Genomic DNA, 20,622 nt, shown 5'->3' on the forward strand with positions numbered 1-20,622 from the left:
TGTGGATTTCTCAGAGAATAATTAATGGCTGTTGATGAAGAAAATCAGACACGATTATGGGACTGATAGTAATAAGTAAATAAACTGGTCTGGTGAATTTAAATATGGTTTAATAAGGGAACAATACTTTACTGAGTGTCATTCCAGTTAATAATATAGTTTATGTACAAATGTAAAATATCAAACCATCTTAGGGAATCATTGCCTTATATTGGCCCACATATTTGTATCAGAATGTTTTTACTGCTTAATATTGGTATTATCCTTATAATGTGTTAGAGGCAGTAACACAGTCAGTCCCTGTGGGGATAGAAGCTTTGTAAGTCATCAACTAAAGATAAAACACTTGGGGCAACTTTCAAGGTAAAATAATAAGTTTAAATAACTTAACCTAGCTAAAAAGGACTTTGTTTTTTTTGTGTCATAACCTTTTTACCTAGGGCAGTTTACAGCTTACCTCTGTGCCGTTTAAATGTATTCACTGGACTCAAACTGCTTTAATTATAGTAGGATTTAAATAAATAGTGGGTGTTCTGCAGCTTTTGTTTTGCAGTGTAGTTTATTTAAACATGTACGAAAAGCACTGTTTTGGTATGAATGAAACAGAAAATTCCAACATTGACTTCCTTGCTGTCAATTTCCCCTAAAAATCAGCCATCTGTGAATTCAGTGTAATGTAAAGGCAATTTACTCGGAGAAGGCAGCATAAAATGAAGGACACAGTTTCAACTTCACATGTGCTTTCTTATCCTATTAAATTTGAATTTTTTCTGTTATGATCACACGTTTAACTAAAGGCTTTTTTTATATTATAGATAATGTCAGATTGTTCTATGTTAAGATATATAGCGCTTTGGCTCAGTCAAAGTGGCTTTTACAATAAATAAAAAAAAAAGTATAATTACAACATAACCATCATAAATTGTCAAAGTATCTGTATAAAATAATAGGAATGATCCAACCTGTATGCTGTTTGTCTGAGGTTATGAGAACAAATTATGCTCCTGGTTCCACCCACGTCTGACACTCAGCAAAAGTATATAACCAAAGTTAGAAATACATTCATTCCCACCATAGTGACACCAAACAAAATATGGTGCCAATTACTCCTGCACAAAATATTCTATTGAGAGTAACCAGATAAAATCCCTCTGCATATATGTAAATTAAACCAAAGTAAAATCCAATGCATTTAAGTGAGTTCAAGTGTATGTAAATGATAACTGCAGTTCTGTCCCTCAAAAACAAATCATCTTATGAAACTGCATGTTGTTGTAAAAATTTGAGTTAATATAATGACCAACATATTCTAAAAGACATTACTTTCATTTAATAAAATCTAAAATGATGACATGTGAATGCAACATAAACTAAAGTAACATGTGACATTGTGAATGCATAAGGCCTAAATAAGGAGACTAAACAAACAACAACACGTAGGATATCGATCTCATATTGTGAAAGCAGAATTTTAGACATCTATTGGTCGAGGAAGCTCTTTGTGAAAAATCCTTCGGTAAGACATTCGCACTCTCAGGTAAACAAATTGCATTTGCAAGGGAAGATTCAAGGTTTCGCTGCCTCTCTTTTCCCTTGACTTTGCTTGTTGAGTCTGAATGCATCCAATTTAAAGTCTCGTCCTGAAGTGATTGGTTGAAGTGTGATCGTTCCCTTCACTCGAATCCAAAATGCTGTTTCTTAACAGGAACCCTGATAAAGGGTCCAGTCGTATAAACACAAGTGTCTCTGCTGCCTGATGGATTGATTGATGAAGTCACAACATTTGTCAGCAGACAGCAGTTCTTTAGTGATGACCTATCACAGGCTGGTTGGCCGAGTGGTGGAGTGTCGTCCTTTGGCTCTTTCAAAACAAATTAGCTCGAACATTTTGAATAGACTATATTTACACGGCGGCCATTCTCCTCTGTCATGCTGCTCAGGGTGGGAAGCTTGAATACGATTGTGAATAGATGAATGTTACCGCTGTGATCCAGGTTTATATAAACACAGAGAATCTGACAAACTGTTTTCATTTCACTGCTTCTTAATTGATCAGAAATCGAAAAGAAAGTTAAAATCTGGAGGTTATTGAAGATAAACAAACCTATTTGATAGCTCATAAGCTACAGTGCCACTAGACAACATCTCGTTCGCTTTCAACCACTTCCTTTCTCCCAGATGTGCATTTATATAAAATAAAATTCCTTGTGGCTAGAAAAGTGGCTGAATGCTAACATAAGCTGTTATCTAATGCGCTGTCAAATAAGTTGTTTAACCTTGAAAGCAACTTAGCATCTTTGTCTCTGACCTTTAGCGACCTTATTTTTTAAACGCCTGAAAATCCTTTCCATCGGAGAGAGTGCTAGACACCTCTCTATGGACACAATGATCTTACGTCTATATACTTGGTCGTGACCTAGTCTTGTTGTGAAAAAGAAAGTTTGGTTTTGTAGTTAAAGTTTACTTGTGCTGAAAGTCAACATTTGCCCTTCTGAACAAGCGTTGTTTGCCAAATCCTCCTGTTGTGTGCCAACGCTTCCTCCGGGCGGAATAAAAATAAAGAGGCTGTGCCTGCGCAGTGGAGTAAATGGTGCAACTTGTCTGTTTTGTTTATAGTCATGATGGTAACCGTCCAGATCTCTTGTGAGGTAAGCTGTTCCTTGGTCTGAGCTATTTCAGGACTTTGTTTGGGTATTTTGGGAATTCAAGATGCAAAAAAAACAGAAATGAATGTTCATCTCACGCTTAATCCTAATTACAGTGTGTTTTTTATCATGGCACACTGATTTACTAAATCATTTAGATTACATTCAGGGTCTGTTTTATTCGACCTGCCAGGTGGCTGATACGGAGGGAGCTGGGAGTAGACTGCTGCTCCCTCACGTCGAGTGGGGCCAGTTGAGTTGGTACGGATGCCTCCTGAGGGCGCCTCCCATTGGTGTTTTACTGGGCAAGCCCAGCTGTGAGGAGACCCAGTGGTAGACCCAGATTTTGCTAGAGGGACTACATATCCCATCTGGCTTGGGAACGCCCTCAGGAGGAGCTGGAAAGCGTGGCTGGGGAAATCACGCTGCTTAGGCGGCGGCCTCCGCGATTCAGACCTGCATGGATAAGTGGAAGAAAATGGATTGGTGTCATTTTGATCGGTGGATGTGGAGATTACTCGATTATTCAAGTAGTATACGGCCAAGTTCCGACCAAATTGAGCTATTAGAACAGGCAAGCACACATTACTGATGGAGCTTTGTCACAGGTATGCTGTATTTCTGTTGTTCCATTGTTATAGTGAAAAATAAAATTGCGTTAACTTTCCAGCGATGTAAAATCCTGTCTCTGAGAATCCAAACTGCTGTGTTGTGGCATCTGATAACCCTTTAATTATTAATCTGTTACTCAAGCTGGGACCTCCTGGATCATATTTCATTCCCTCACTGGTAATTTAACCAACACACCCCCACCAACACTTACTGTCACTGTTTATATTCAGAGCTCAAGGGGTTGTGTATCTTGTAGGTTGTGTGGATTGATACATGATCAGATAGAGCTGGTAACTGTTCATAAGACTGTTGAAGACGGACTGAAAAAGACATGAACACACTCTGTGGAAGGTCCCCTTTCTCAGAGTTGTGAAGTCGTTGTTCCGACTTTGGTGCGTTCAGGTGCTTTGAAGTCAGAATGTGGAAAAAACATAGATGCTGTAAACAAAATGGTGTATTTATGTGTTTGGACGCGTTTAAACAACACCATGGCACCTCTTTCCAGTATTTGCATAATATCAAAGAGCAAAGGAAAAGGCTGAGCTGTGACAGGCATATAAATAATTCAAAATGTGCATGTTAATCATACAAATAAAAAGTCTGGTGTTGGCTGCGTGTGAGATGGACATCCAGTTCACCTTATAAGCTAATATTTAAAGTTGCTTGTAAAATTGTGTTTATTTGTTGATAAGTTATAATGTCAGCAACTTGTGTCCAAACATTTTCGACAACTTGTTTCAAAATGTTGTACATGTAAATGTTTCCAGTCGGGAATACATTTATTAGTTGCTCTGATGCCACATGATTTGATTTGATTTCACAATGTTGAATCCAGACTTTCTGAAGCAGAAAATGTTTAAGAAAGCTAATTAATCAGCATGGTATCTAAAATGTAAAAAATAAATCTAAAGTCTTATGTAAATAATATTGTTACATCAGAGAAATTGCTTTTCACACGAGAAGTCATCAATGAGGAAGGTGAAATCTTACCAGGGACTTTCTGTGTGATACATCTGGTGAGTTTCATTTAACACCTTGTGTGCTCACAGTCCTTGAGTCTAGTTCTGATTAGCAACCAGATGGGACCTGATTCACAAATGGTTCTGTTTGGCATCTCATTAGCTGCTGAAGTGTTTATTTGACCTGAATAGGTGTACTATCGTACATTTTATACATCTGCAGGTTTTAAGGTGTTGAAAACACATGTTATGAGGAACAGCATGTTTTGAAGTCTTTTATTGTGCAGAGAAGAACAGGAAGTCCAATGTAAGTCACTGATACTGTGACTTAGCCCCTGTTCAGATACTGTAGATCTGAACAGGGGCTTGAAGTGGAAATGTGGGTCAAGTTGAGTACACTGTGATTTAATATAGTATTGGAGCACCTTATTAATACGATGGAGCTTACCGTAAAGCACATGTGCACCTGTGCATGAATGGCAGGTTGCCTGTGTGAACGCCTGTGTACTGTAATATGGCTGAAAGTGAAACGCTACCACCTTTAAAGTCGCCAGTGGCGAGGATAAGAAAAATGTATCAATGAGAAAGTTGATTTCCATGTTTTTCATCTACATATCAGAAACGTTCTCTACCATTTCCATTTATTTGACCTTGACTTACTGTAGTGGGGGGGGGACCAAGTTTCCTCAGGACCAAATGTAAATGTATCATTACTATTCAACAGCAGAGACTGCAGGAAAACAAAACAGCAATGCAGCTATTGACAAATTCATCATGCGATCTGAGCGTACAAACTCTAGATTTCATCATCTTGCTCATCAGCGGCCCTTCCTATGAATTATTTGTTGGCTCCCTTCCTCCTTGCCTGTCCTCTCCTCTTGATGTGGTAAAACCCATCAAGAATCTATAAGTAGGTCCTGTCCCTGTGTCTCTCAATCAAAATCAGGGGCAAGCAGCTCCTCATCCAGTCCGCGGCCTGAATTATTTACCTGTCATTGATGTGCTGGTTGACCAGCAGTTTTGCTTGTGAATTATTCATGCACTCGCTCCTCTTAGACCAAAGGATTAACACTGGTAATGTATTCACATTTTGTTGTGCTCCTAAATGTGCATAGCTCATCATAACATTTGACTGTAATAGAAATCCAGTTCATGAGCATTGGCAACCCTGGTTATAACCATCATCCTGATTTCTCAAGTTATTTCACTCACCACAGCTTCTTATAAATTGAGTTTATTCGTCTTGGCATCCAATGAGGAATCTGTGAAGACAGATCCATCTGGACTGTGCAAGTAAGACTTAACATCAAACCATGCGATATAATAATCAATTTTGTCATCTTTATACCCATGGATTAGGTGCATTAAATTACATCATTCCACCTACTGCTATTCTGGAGTTAACAACCTTGTCTTAAATGATTTCATGTGCATATCCATGAATAAAATCCACTTTAAGCAACAGCAGGATAATCCTGTTTATGTCATTGGTCATAAATTGCTACTTTCAAGCTTCACCGTATTAAATAATGTGAGGAAACCACATTTAAATATATATTTACTTTTAAAATTCAAACAACCTTCATGTATAACATTGAGATGTTGCTATTTTGTGCACAAGGAAAATTGTTTCAGGGGAAATGTGATGCCAATACAATTTATATCAAAACAAGAAAGGCATTTGGGGAGGACATATACCTTTGCTTAGGTTGATATACACAGACGTATTAAACACAGGCATCTGGTCCAGATCTACACCAAAATGTAATCCCTTTCCTCTCGGGCGAGTGGGGATCCACCCAGTAGTCTTTGCATAATCCTGCGAACAGACAAACAAACAATAGATGGAGACGTCACCTTCTTGGCAGATAGAAATATGATAAAATTACATCAAAATAATATCTACTTTTAAAAATTAACAACAATTAACCTACACCATACATTTATTTTTGCCAAAACAACAGTTTCAGGATTCACTGTTGTTTTTCTTTTTTTCCCAACACATGCCATTCGTAAAAAAACAACAGCATGACAAAGATATGCTTGGTTGTCGCTCAATGACACATTTTAATAGTTATGGAAAACAAAGCAGGTCTGTTGCGTAGACAGGAGACCTTTACCAAGCTTTGGTAAATTACGTCATTGTCAGTTTTGGTCAATGAAATTCGAAATATCACCTGCAATATCTATGAAATTCACCAATGTTCTTGGTGCTGGATAGAGGATTATTTTGCACAATAATATTATTATAAATAAAAGGGAATGATAGTCTAATTTCCACTCCAGCCTCTCAGTCACTGACCTGCTGCCTCTCTGCTGCTGCTGCTGCTGCTGTACTATGGGCAGGATAAACACCCTGTCAGTGCTGCGGCTGCAGTGAGGGCGATGGAATATGACAGTGTGTGTCGTGGGACCATGCTCACATCCTGACACTTCTCTCCCACGACTGGCAAATATGATCATTGTAAGATCTCTCCCCCTCCTTCTATTTACAGATAGTAGGACACGTTCAAAGAGAATACTAATGAGCTTAAAAATCCACGCAGCGCGATTCACCGCTCGGAAGGTGTGATTCATTTTGCCACATGACAACCTGCACCTCTTTAGGAAATGTGCTCAATACATAATGTGCAATTTTAATCAACGGTAAATTTACTGGATGTTATGACCTGTCACTGGCGATCACTTTGAATTCCTTGCAGTGCGTGCTGGGTAATATAGGCTAAATGGAGGCGCAGGCAGGATTCATGCAGTCGTAACACGGCCATCACCTTGTTCCATTACTGGAGCCGCACCTCAAACACATACATGAATGGATTGAGGTCACAAATTGGAGTTGACCGCTGAGTGAAAAATTCAGGCATTGGACGATGGTACAATGAGATTTTCTCACAGATGTATGACATTGTTTTAGAAATATTGAAACGATGAGGTCTAACAAATGCATTTATTTTAGTCAGACTTGTAATACCTTGGAAAACATATGCCAGTAAACAAGTTAATGTGCCTTAACATAGAAATACCACACTGTGTCATTCTCAACCTTGGAGAAGAAATTTTAAATACAATAATTAGTACAAGGCTTTATACACTGCACTATGAATAGAACTATATAGAGTGAATGTATATATTTAAAGGGTTTGAGTGCCTTCTTTCTTTCTATATATGTGTGTGTGTGTGTGTTTGTTTGTGTGCAATTCCTTATTCTGACTACCTGTGGGACGAAACTGTCTTTGAAACGGGTGGTGCGTGATTTAATGCTCCAGTAGCATTTTCCAGATGGCAGCAGTGAGAATAGTGTGTGGGCTGGATGACTGGTGTCCTTGCTGATGCTTTGGGCTTTCCTTGTAGGCCGGGTAATGAAGATATTAGAGAGGCACAGTCGGTCCCTGCCAGTACATTTTTGAAGCCGCCTTTATGGTGATTTGCTGCAGTTTCCAGTCCTATGCATCCACAACTGCCAAGCCATACCGTGTGATGCAGCCTCGGTCCCCCGTGACCAATCTTTTGAGACGCTTCACAAACAAAGGCCCGTGTTGTGATTTTCTCAGGAAGCAGCTGGTGTTGTGGAAGAGTTTGCCATGTGTGCAGCGGTGAGTTTAGAAACTCATAGATTAGTCAAGTGGCAAAGATAATATTGAGGGTGGGAGGTCGCAGGTTGTCAAGGGCAGGGATCTATAAATCGCTTCTCCCTCGAGGTACGCAGGAGGGGGTGGAGCTAATCATAGCCGACATTGGGCGAGAGGCGGGGTGCAGGCCGCCGGTCAATCACAGCTCCGACACACGGACAAACAACTATCCACGAGACAAAACATGTGTTGCAATCCAAAATATATAATACTCCCATGTAGCAATGGGTGATTTGACAAACAATTAATCAATGCAGGAGAAGAAGACTTGCATTGTAACCCTTGAGATACAGATACACTTTATTGGTCCCACACACATGCACAACACACGACATGCAAGGTGGGGAATTTGAACACAGGAGGACACACAGAGCAGTGGGCAGCCATGCACGGCGCCCCGGGGAGCAGTGGGTCGGGGTAGGCACTTTGACAGTGTGGAACAGATCCAGGTGTTGTCCAGGTGTTGTCCGTCCAGGTATGTTGATTTTGTTGTCACTCCGTGGATTCGAACCAGGGACCACCGTCGGATTTTCTGCCCATAGTCGCACTTTCTGCCGATAGTCCACAGTTATCTTAGATCAGCTTGTTAACGTTGACTAATGAGCGCTGGAGACACAGCACAGCTAAAGGTTCTGTTCTCTATTTATTTTGAAATTGAGATACATTTTATTGGAAATGAATCATTTCCAGATCTTTTATCTTTCCAGACCAACCAATCGATCAATATGGTCATCCTCAGTGCCATCCTTCTTAATAAATCCCATAATCTAATAAGCGAAAATACGAAAGAACATGTATTAAACGAGCGCGCTGTGTTCAAAAGAAACGTATCTGTTGTTTGTGTTGTTCAACCATTTTCCTAATTCCCATTACACTCTCACCTCCTGTGGCCAGTGCTGTTTCATCTTAATTATTGCTAAAGGCGAACAGCAGCCTCTCAGCACTTTCCTCCTGATTGCGTCTCCTGCCGTTGATCAAACGGTGACTCCGGAGTTCTGCTGATAAAATGTTAACTGACTGGGGTCCTTGTTGCCATAGTTACCAATGTGGTGCCTTTACTTCACTACTTCTCTTATTACTAAGACGAGAGGTGGATCCGCTCTGGGATCTTTTATAACCAACTTTCCCTTGAAAAACATTTCTAAATTGCTGCGAGCTTTTGGTCTCACAATTCCGCGAACAACGTGTAACGAATGGTTTCAGACGAAAAAACGCACAATCACAACAATACTTTCCTACCTCGCCGTAATCGTCCTCCGTGATGGAGGAGGAGAGTCGACGCCGGGAGTTCACAGACGCACAAAACAAACTCTTCTGACCTTCCCCCGCTGTTAAATTGATGCCGCCTTAACCCCTCCTCAACGGAAGACTCACCGGAGGCACTTTGTTGAGATCGGTGTATCAGTCGGTCGGTGAATCAGTGCACTGCTCAACAGTCTCACTATTGCTCATAGTTGTTTCTCTCTGCTCAATGTCAACCTTATGCTTTGGCTGTGAAAGCCCTTGAATTATAATAATTTTTCCAATCAGCCGGTTTCATGAAAGAAATATCCGCGGAGGCAAAATCAAAGGTGCGTCAGAGCCAGAGGGACGACCACCACTGAATATGGAAATCAAGACATTAAAGAAGCGTCACAATTTCAGCAGATAATATTATTATTATTATTATTATTATATTATACGCAGCAGCTGCGGTAAATTAACATGGCCGGGGGGGGGGGTGTTAGAATAGAACTACTAATAAAAAACAGTAAACAGTCTGGGTTCCCCGAAAATGACCTACAAAGTGCAGAGTCGAGCAGTGCAGTTTGTGAGGACAGTTGTGTTAGTGGGGAGAGCAATTTGTATTATTTGGGCTGTTCTAACTCTCCACACGCTGCAGTAACAGCCAAAGGCGTGCCCAGGGGTGCCTGCTCGGAGCTGCTTCTCATCTGGAGCTGCACTGAATGAATCAGAGCACCTGTCTCACAGCCGGTGTTACACAAAACCCCCATGTCATCGGAGGAAATGAGGCTAATAACACAGGTAGGCCATTCGGGCTCACTTCATTGTGTGTCAGAAAGAGCAGCAGCCCCCCCCCCCGGCCCCCTGAAGAGTAAAAGAGCTGAGCAGTCGGCTGACAGACCTGGTCAAACATGACAAATGTTTCATCGTTTTCGCACCAAATGAGTTTGCTGTGAAAAACCATTAGCTAGCAACACCCGATGAATTATTCACCACTGTTTGATGCAAATCGGTCATCGGTCGGCAACCGCACAAACCCCAAACACATGCTTGGGTCTTCTTTTAAATTTATAAAAGAGCTTTTAATAAATTATAAATTGTTTGTACTCCACCACTCATAGCTGCACATATTTACATTTCTCTTTCACCCCCTTATTTCTGTTGTTTCAGTAGATTTACCTTTCAAAAATGTTGAGGGATAAGGCTGTTGATCTTATTTTTATGTAGAGTGGGCACCACGCATACTTGAGTCCTCCTGCAGCTGCTGCAGCTATAGGTGCAGTTCCGACCTGATTTCATGCTTGAATCCTCCTGTCAATAATGGCATAGAATTCCAAAAAATAGAAACTTAGATAAATAATACACGTACACCAAAGCTGAACCCAATTCAAAATAATACTTCAATTGGTCACACGTTAATAAAGTTTGTTCAATCTAAAGTTAAGATATACTAATTTAATTTGAAAAAAAAACAGAGGTATACACCGCAGAGAAATTAGCATTATTATGCTTTGCTTCTAAGTAACATTTAATTATGCTTGTTTTTTATTTGATCTTTCTTTAGGTTTTGTTGACAGTTAACAATTTCTAGTTGGTTCCTGTTCCTTCAATGTGTTTGAATGACAAATTGTATATGTTCAATGTGTAGGGTTGAAGTGGGAATATAAAATATGCATTCGGTCGAGTCAATCTATCACAGTTTGAAATCACAGGATATGAGGTCAGGTCAACTCTCCCATGATTCTCCTCATATATTAAAATTTCTAGAGAACGTCTGGAATTGTGGCCTGACCTAAGGTCATGTGATTCATCTCTGCATGTGTGATTAGAAGCTGCAATTCTTCCTCTACCACACATACATGTGTCTCATTTATATACATCTGAAGCTTTCACTCTCTTATATAAGTGGATCTTAAAGCTCAGGCTGCACACTGTCTCCCATATGGAGATTAATTACTGGACAATATTGTTTCCTTTGAAAATGAGTTCAGCGTGGTCAGTTTCTGAACTCCACATACCGAGGCCTCTGTAAGCAGGTTATTGCAACCAACAATAAGATAATCCTTTATTAGTGCCACAGTGGGGAAATGTTACAATGTGACAGCAGCAAGAGGGCAGTCGAAATGATACATCAGTAGTAGCAATAGTTATGAATGCAAGGAGATAGAGAAAAATATAAAAACAATAAATGGAATGAAAACGAATATGTACAGTGTGAACATTTTTACAGTGAAATGGATTGCACACTTATACTTATGTTTCGACCAGCTTTAGTAATTATGATCAGGATAAAGAGGGAAATAAGATGAGAGCAACAAAGTAGGATTCGAATTGATGGGTGGACAAAACACTTTCTCATAGGAGACGGCTGTCTGTTTCCCAATTGTCAGAATAACAGCGCTGTTGTTGTTGTTTTAAGCAATGACTTCCCCTGGAGCATTTCAAGGGACTTTTGAGAAAAGCCAAACAACATCCTTCCAAATGGCGCTTTTATTATCAAAATCATAAATATTTATGTCGATAACATAGACAAGTACAAATGCCCACCACCATCCCAGACACAACGTACACACATTTAGACGTTCTAGTCTTCAACCAAACCTCTAAAATTAGGACGTTTCTGGCAGAAAGTTAGTGGCTTGGGGTCTCGTTAGGGGCTTTCATACCACGGTTGTTGTTACAGTCTCCTGTACAAGTATCCAATCTGAGAATTTAAGGAGGTTCACACAAAAATTACTATTGCTGTAGACTGATGCAATCAGCCGTTCTCAGGGGCCCCGGGTAATTGCCTGTTTTGTCTACCCTGTTGCACTCCTAGATGGCTCTATAACTGGAAGACAGCAGGTCTGAAATGACTTGCACTGGTTCACTCTTATGGGCTGTATCCAAGGGAAGCAACTCGTTTTAGTTGGAGGTCTTTCCCTGACCAGTCCTTCACCTCCTGGACTTCAGTGAATCAATTCAGCCAAGCTCCTAGACCAGGCTAATCGCATGCACCCCAGAAACTCATTATTCCACATAATGTGCTCAAGTTTTGGTCTGATTTCTGATGTAATTGGAAAGAAAATCATGGCAATTACACACATGGAGGGAGCGCTGAGATAACCCAAATCCTTGACGTTCTCCGTCTTCCGACCTGTCACCACTGAGGAGCGCAGACTCCAGACAGGCTCATTACCAGCACAGATATGTCCCAGCTCAGCCATAGTCGCAGCCCTGACACTGCAGCTCCCCTGCAATGAACCACAACAGCAACTAATTAGCATAGACACTACCTTTATGATCAACACAGAGCATTCTCTCTTGTTTCCAGTGACGTACCGTGAATTTAAATGAGCCAATTAGCGTTTGCATTTCCCCTGGTGTCGAGTTCACAAGTCCTTTGATTGAGATTCTCCTCCACAGCGGTACAGCAGAAACTTTAGTCGACCTGCAGGTCACCGCAGCTGACTGGGGTGAACGTCATGCTACTCGTGCTGTTGATTCATTCAAGTGGAGCTTGTAGGTGCTGGCAATAAGGATAATTGTAGATGCTCAGTTTTGAGAAACGTTAATAAGCCAGCCAGACTATTTTAAATGTTTTTCTATTTAAAAGTTGCAACAACAGAATTCCATTTGCAGAACAATTAGTTTTCTATTGCCTTCCTGTTTTTATATTGTATATTGTCCTTTAGAGCCCATTAGAGGACATTGTGCACTGTCTCCTGCTGTGAATATTGAAAGTGACTGATTCCTAGCAGCAGTAAACATTTTAAGCGTGGGCCACTAACCTAAAATATAACTACTTTTAACCAATTTGCATTTATAAAACAATAACAAGTGAGTTTTTTCCCTAACCAGCTGTTGCAGGGAAAGTCCATTCCTAAACTGGGCTCACTGGACCAGATTGAAACAGGCAGTGGAGACGGGGAGGGACGTTACAGCGGTGACTGCGATGATGAGGACGGTTGTGGAGGTTCGGGTGGTGGCGACGTTAAGAGGAAAGTCTCAAGAGTCTCCAAAAGTAAGTCTCATTGTTTTTGTATATTAATTGGAACAATTAACCAATGACCCTTCACCCAAGTGATGAACGAAACAACCCATATACTACACTATGGGAATGGACAATAGAGGGTATCATTTAAATTGTATTCATATAAATTGTGTTGGTTGTAGATCTGCTTGTGCCTGTGAAAACCTGACGCTGGAAAGTGGAGCAAAGCCACTATTCTGTCGATATGAAATAAATGCAATAAACTACGATAAACAATTAATAAATTACACTAAATACAGTTTTCAAGAACATATAAGTCATTTGAGATTACAAGGAAGGTAATTCTTGGCACAACAGTTCAAAAGACTTAAATGATGATAACAAGTAAATCCTGAAAAATTTTAATTTTCAGCGCCTGTGTTAAATTCTGCATTTCACCCGTCTGTCTTTACAGAAATGACTGAATTTAAAAATCAAAAGTATAGTTACACACCATCGACGGCCTTCAATGGTGCAGTTGCATAATACTTTATTTTAATAAGACTTGCTCCAGTCTCCATTTTATGATGGTCATAATAATAGTCATTAAAGATAATAGTTGCTATGGGGACATTATTGCAATCAAGGCCTGTTACTTTATAAATTATTGAAATGATTGCTCCCCAGAGGATCAGCAGCCCTCAATGAATTACAGCGGCAGATCTTCTCTCTTCCCTTTGTTACCTTTCCCACCCTCCTCTTGTCTCAAGGCGTGCATTCTTCCTCTCTCCTCCCTCGTCTTTTCTCCATCAAACATGCTAACAACCTGATTAATCACCTATCTCGTTTTGCCTATGGCGACAGCGGGGAAGGGGGGGGGGGGGGGGGTCATCCAAACAAGCCATTCTATCCGTGTAAATGTTTCTTCTCCTGCTTGTCAGTCTGTCTCGAGGCTTCAGCGGCTCGGGCTCGGGAAGCTGCTTAACAATCACTCATCTGAGGCTGTAGGGAGACGCTGACATTTATCACCCATTACAGTAGAGACGCCCTCTCCTTTGTCGTGGGCCGGATCAGCCTGTCTCCCATATTTATGTCCCGCCGTCTGTCGTGACCTCTGTCGAGCGCCTGTCCCCCGACGCCTGACCCTCACACACTGAGGTGTCAACCACCTGAACCACACCTCTGTTCAGTCCCTGTACGATTCTGCAGGTTTTTACTTTTAGGGTTGTTTTTCTTTGGTGCATCCTCAATGAAATTTCCTAACTTTGCAGATGCAGAAGCTCTAAAAACGTTCACAATGTGAAGCAGCCTGAAATTGCAGCATTTACTCGCTACAACTACTAATCAATCATATTTCAGAACAGAAATGTAGATACATCCTCAAATCCTTCTGACGGAAAGTGCTGCTGTTTGATAGGAATCTTAATTGAACTTCAGAAAAATCCATCCATCTCGATGCTGCTGGCACAATTTAAACATAAATATTTGTACAGGAGGTTTAATCCAAAACACCTCTTAAGCCTTTTCAGCCTGTAGGAGTGAATCAAGTCCACAGATGAACAATCAACCACACAGGTAATAAGTGTGAATAACTGTTGCGTCCTCATTTGACCTATCATAATAGAATGTCAGTGATCAATAAACACTCAGGCCCCGACATTAACATGTGTCTTGGGTGATCCAATCCCATATTGACACCTAGAAATAGGTCAGATCCCATCCCAATATTATAATGGGTCTTCAGAGTAAGTGAATCAATGGACTGTGGACAGCCCTACAATGTCAAATGATATTCATTTGAAATGGTTAAAATTTGAAGTTGGTAATAATATCTGAAATAGCAATCGTGCTCTGCAGCAACTCAACAGTAATCCCTGTGCTTGTGTCGAAAACCTGTGTCGGGTAATAATTCCCTCAACAGGTTTTCTCTCCCTTTCTTTCGTTTTGTCTTTTTTCGACCTCATGGGGAGCAACAGAACAGTTTGCTGTTTGGTGCTGAGCAGACGCTATTTCTTCACAAGCAGCTTCCTGCTGCAGCCGAAAGTCACGGTTCGAGAGTGAATCAAAACAGTGAAGTTGTTACCTGTCAGCTGAACGATGAGCTGAGACTCATTATGAAGCTCTGTAAAGCTGAGAGGAGCTGCAGCTTCAGCTGATAAGGCTCCGTTGGTTCATCACAACAAGCAAATCCTTTCACACTGACACATTGTTTTTCTATAACAAGAGAAGACCAAGTCAAAATCCTTGGTACTTTTGGCCAATGTGCAAAATCGACACGCTAATTAATGTTTTTATCAAGATGTCATTGCATCACATTAACATTCTAGTCCGGCGAGTGTCAGCTGGTTTATCTGTTGCACATCGGCTCAAACAGACATGACACTGACTCTGTACCAGGGAGGGTGCAGGATCAAGTCCACTTAATGTCCGCCTCAACTGATCCCGACGGTCTGGTTCACACACACAGCCCCTCCAGGTGACGTCTGGAAAAGTTCAGGGTTGCAGTGCATGTCTGAAAGCAGCTGTTGTCTGTCACATGGTGCACAGCCTCTGTCTGCCGTGCTGCTTCCCCTCTCTACACAGAAGTCTCGCCTCTCGCTCTCAGCACTGATGATTTTATGGAAAGCGGCGAAGGGTTTGTCCAAACGTCAGTAGATTTCTCACAATATGCGTCTTTGAGGAAAAAGCAGCTGATGACGTCAGATAAACAGTTTGCATTGATTCATAAATGACTACAGAATAGACACAGGTATTTATTGGCTGTGGCAGTGATTGAATTAGGACACCGCACCTTTTCCTGTACGATGTCAATATCGTGCATTGTCCTTCACAGGCTGAAGTTTTCTGACACTTTTGTGACATTGAATATGACTCACCGGTGGCATAGAAAGAAAGTTATAAGAGGCAAACTCCTTAACTGGCAATCGGAAAGGAGTCACCTACTTTTAGCAGGTTTACCCACGTTTTAAAACCCCCACATATACCTGTTAATTTGGTCTATCACTCCCTCACTCTCTGTTAATTAAAGCACTTTGACGTTGCCTGATGACATGATTTCTCAAATATCACTCAGACTGATTGGCTGCGTTGCTCGGCTCTCGTTGCGGGGAGCGTGTTTGGTGTTTCTAAGATGCACTGTGATCATCACACTTGTTCAGATCAGACAGGCGACTTGTGCAAATCAGCTTGAGCTGTACCGAGCTGTCGCCGAAAGCTGGAGAGTCAACACGTATACATTGAAAATGTAGGTGATGAAAATGTGTTTCATTACACTTTATTCGTTGCTAAAAATACAGTTGAAACCTTATTACCTCTCACTGCAGCAGCTACAATGAGGCTAAATGACTTTGGAGATGCAGGATTAATGCACATTGTTGGGTTTTATTCCAGTCTGCGTGCACAACTTCAAAACAGGAACCTAAAGAGACAGAGATACAATATTATATTCGACTACAGACCCAGAAACAATGAGAGAACAATACATGAAGGTGAAATAGAAACTAACGTGCTATTAACATCTCAGAAAAACATGACCTGGGCAGGATAGCATAACTCTCATTGTGTAGTGATTTACAAGAGAATATAATCACAGGGATAGAATGAGACATGATTATTAAATAATGCCAGATGAGCTGCTCTCCTAGAGAGAAGGAGTCTCACCTATTTTCTCTGTTGTACCATGTGTGGTTCACAGCTAAATAGACAGTGAAAATTATCTTTCAGTGCCTATTTCTCGAATATGAGATATACAACCTTAATATACTTCCTACAGCCTTTCAAAGTAGTAGTGAGGGTTATTGCAGGACTGGAAGATGCACAGCTTCAAACCTTACGTCTGGAATGACTTTCTTCACATTTACAACAAAGTTTAAAGCCATGAGATTGCAAAGCCTCTTTTTGGCCATAACTCAATGAATCTTTAATTAATTCAGTATCAAAAAGACACTTAATATTTTTCTTTCAGTCTTCTCTTGTAAGTCTGGATAGACGTGGATTTAAACTGAAACTTGACTTTGGTGGTGAGACAGAGCTACAAGGCAGTAAATCTATTTAAACCTCAGACTATAGATTGTACAGGACTCTGAAATTTCAAGCTGCCATTTAATGGCAAGCATTGTGATCTATAAAAGCAAACAAGAGTAGAGTGATATTACCATCTCAATGCGAGAGACAGAGCTTAGACACCATGTATAATTTAATGTGATTTCTTTCTCTGCAATTATCTATAATCCCTCTCCTTTGTGTCTTTGATGTTTATCAGCAGAACACTCTGATGATAGATCAGCGCGATAAGGAAATAAAATGCTATCAGCTCAATACTGACAATACAAGGCTGATTTAAGGGATTATCCTCATTAGGCAGAATTACTGTTGAGAGAGAATGGTACGTATGTGACAAGAAGCCACAATGTGAGCGGCTCATCCTTCAGTCTTGTTCCTCGGATCTCTGTATGTTTAGAAATTTCACCAGGAGAGAATTTACTGCATCGCCTTCCAGATTTCTGAGCCTCCTGACTGAGTCGCTGTAAAAATACCAGTTCTGTTCTTTTTTTCTAAATGCAGGGAAATATTGAGAGCAGAAAAGCATTGACTCACTTCACTTCGTTTCAACGCGTGCAGATTCTTCACGGCTCATTAGGCAACATCGACTGATGAAAACTCAATAATCCAAGAAGAGCGCACATCAACGAGCACCTCCACCCACATTAGTATATTACCGTCATCACACAACTGCCAACACACAGCTGACTTTTGTTCTTTAATGAAATAAAAATGATGATTTAACTCTACTGACAACTATCACCTCAATGTCAGAACTATTTTAAGATCACAGTGATTTGTATTGCTGGATCTTATTTGCTAATTATAAAAGACATAACTGGAATACCTAAGAAAAGTTGTAATGTATCTCATGTCTGTGAAACGCATCCGTTCATTCTCTGATGTGTGTTTCTCTAAGTGTAAAATTGTTAAATCCCTTTTATGTATTTATTGCACAAAGCCTGATCTCAGTTTAATTAGACACCGTTACAGTCCACAACAACAGCGGGCGAGAGAAAATTCCGCTTTGATATTCAGTGCTTGATTTCGGTAAATAAGGCAAAACTCAAGGTTGTCGAGCGAGGTTGAGACGGTTCACTGCCGCAGACCTACTTTATGATTGAGCCTGACGAGACAATTATACACCTGGTTTAATCGCATAAAAACCTTGTCGGGCTCAGGTTTGAATGTAATAAATCCAGTTTTGGCATTTTAGCTATGGTGCTTTATTAATCTGATGTGAGATAATAACAAAAAAAAAAAATCTACAGCCTTGCCAGAGGCTCTGTGAGGCCGATTTAATAACTTTGATGTCAACACAGAAACATCATCACACCGAAAAATCGACCATGTTGCTGTTTCATGAGCTTTAATGTTCAGTTTAATGTCACAAATCATCTGTTATTTATCAGAAATTTGGTGAGACGTCCCCTGAAATCCACAGATGTAAACCAGCTTGAGGCACCAGAGGAAAAGTCAGGATTCCTCCTCTGGGAAACAATGACTATAATGAATTGTGAATCAATCCATCCAACATTTTTTTTTTTATATTTCACAGGATGCCTACAAATAACTAATTCACCTGCGTCACTACTAATTATCCCCTGGGGACTATTAATGTCCCAAAAATATCCTAATTATCCACTCTACGGTTTTGAAGGATATTTTTGTCTGGACTAGTACGAGAACGACTAGGCCACTGACTTAAAAATTACACAAACCGGTCTACCTTTCCTGCCTGATCGCAGAATGTAAATACTAGAGGAGAAGAAAATATTTTCCTCAACTTGCCTTTGCCCAAAACTAAATCGTAGCTTTCCGTGACCTGTCCGCAGTGCCAGCAGTGGAAACTAGTTTCTTTCATGACTCCAGCCCCAACAGGCAGCTCCCGGGCCTCTTATCTGGCCGGGCACGGTTCCCGCGGCAGACACTGTGATTGCTTGCACCGTGAGCATTTTGCTGTAGAGAGATATCTGTCAGACACAGTGGCGGCACGAGAGACCGAAATCGATTTCTAGCAGGTAAGCACAATGAGGGGGAAGGAGAGAGGCTCCTTTAGCATGAGTCTTATTAATTAATAGTGTCTCGGCAGGAGAGTATTGGATGTTATCTGAGCTTCTCCCTCCCAGGCCAGAAAACGAGTGGTGAATGTAGCCGACGCATGTAGAACTCCTCCACTATCTAACGCCAGGTGATAATGGGCACAGCAGAGTTCAGGGGAGATACAGGGATGCAGGGATCAGCACACATTTAGTCAAACTTGTTTTCTGTCATAGTTTGCTAGGGTTGTTTAAGTTCCAGCTCTCAATGAGAGACTGGGGGTATCATCCACTGTGTTGGACACACACACAGTAATGGCTGTTAAGCTGGGAGCCGGTTGGAGTTTTTCTCTTTTTATACAACCTCCATACTACCTTGGCAGCGCCTATTAGAAAGTTCTTTATCCTCATTACAGTCTGAGATCAGATTAGGTCACCTGTTGTGACTTCTGCCCTCTTCTGTACCAGCGATAATGGGATCAAAACATTTACAGCTGTGTAACTCACAAGCTTTTGACCCGGCGGCTTCACAGGGTGGATGATTATTACTCCATTAAAGTAACCTGCCGAACTAATTAATAACCAAGGAATTCATCGGGGACTTGCTTGTCTCAGCAACACTGCACTAATAGCCCTTTAGAAGAAGACTACGTTTTTATAGTCACCTGAAATACACTATGTCCGAAATGTGATTTTGACATTTAAGTACAAAGTTTAGCTAAATAAATCACCAGAACAATTGTTTTTATATACATCAGCACTACAATTAACTACACTGTGGATTATAGATCATTATTTTCAGGTTATGATTTGCAAAATGTCAGAATTTACTGACAAAACATTTCTTTGAAATAACATTGGAAAGGAATGTAATGAATGGAAGTTCTGTGTTAGTAGTTTGGTTGGTGAGCTGTAGATTGTGTTAAATCCAGTCTCTGACAGATGAACCGCTGTATGACGTAGTTGCAGCTGTTGTTGAAACACGACATCGGTTTGAGTAAAGGAATCAAGTTACATAAATGCTCTGAGGCGCATTGACCCAAAACTCAACCATCGCTGTCTTCTCGAGCAGGAACCGCTCACCATTAGCAAAGCAAATGGCTCCTGAAATAATCAACACCCACTGGTTGATGAAACTAATCATGTCAGGCATTAATGCCAGGCAGCACAAATGAGCCATTTACAGACAGACAGCAGGCTCCCTTCTCTTGAGGCAGAACAATGCTGATCATTAAAGATCCCAACAAGGACATAAAATCATCCAACTAGTGTCCAACTCCTGTCAGACATCCACGTCTTCAAGCTGAAGAGACAAGCGTGTGAATACTCGAGCAGAATAAACAGGGCATTGTAAACGACGCCAGTGGCCCAGTGCACCAGCTACTGAGAGCAGAGCTGTCACTGTACGACAAGATGAAACAGATGAACCTGAGCACAGCACGACCACCGAGGACTTTCCACCACTGGGTGGAGCAAAATGAGTCCCAGGAGCTTTAATTAGTGTTTGCCGATGTCAAGAGT

General features: G+C 40.9%; 1 protein-coding gene across 1 annotated transcript in view; it reads left to right on the forward strand.

Annotated features, from left to right (window-relative positions):
• gpc5a (glypican 5a) overlaps positions 1-20,622 on the forward strand; it is a 111,241-nt gene that overhangs the window by 58,600 nt on the left and 32,019 nt on the right. Inside the window, exon 8 of the mRNA XM_062381764.1 lies at positions 12,910-13,072. Within this exon, the coding sequence (XP_062237748.1) occupies positions 12,910-13,072 (163 nt within the window). The remainder of the gene's footprint in view (positions 1-12,909; positions 13,073-20,622) is intronic.

This window comes from Platichthys flesus, chromosome 1 (assembly GCF_949316205.1).
Source record: "Platichthys flesus chromosome 1, fPlaFle2.1, whole genome shotgun sequence".
NCBI classification, from domain to species: Eukaryota; Metazoa; Chordata; class Actinopteri; order Pleuronectiformes; family Pleuronectidae; genus Platichthys; species Platichthys flesus.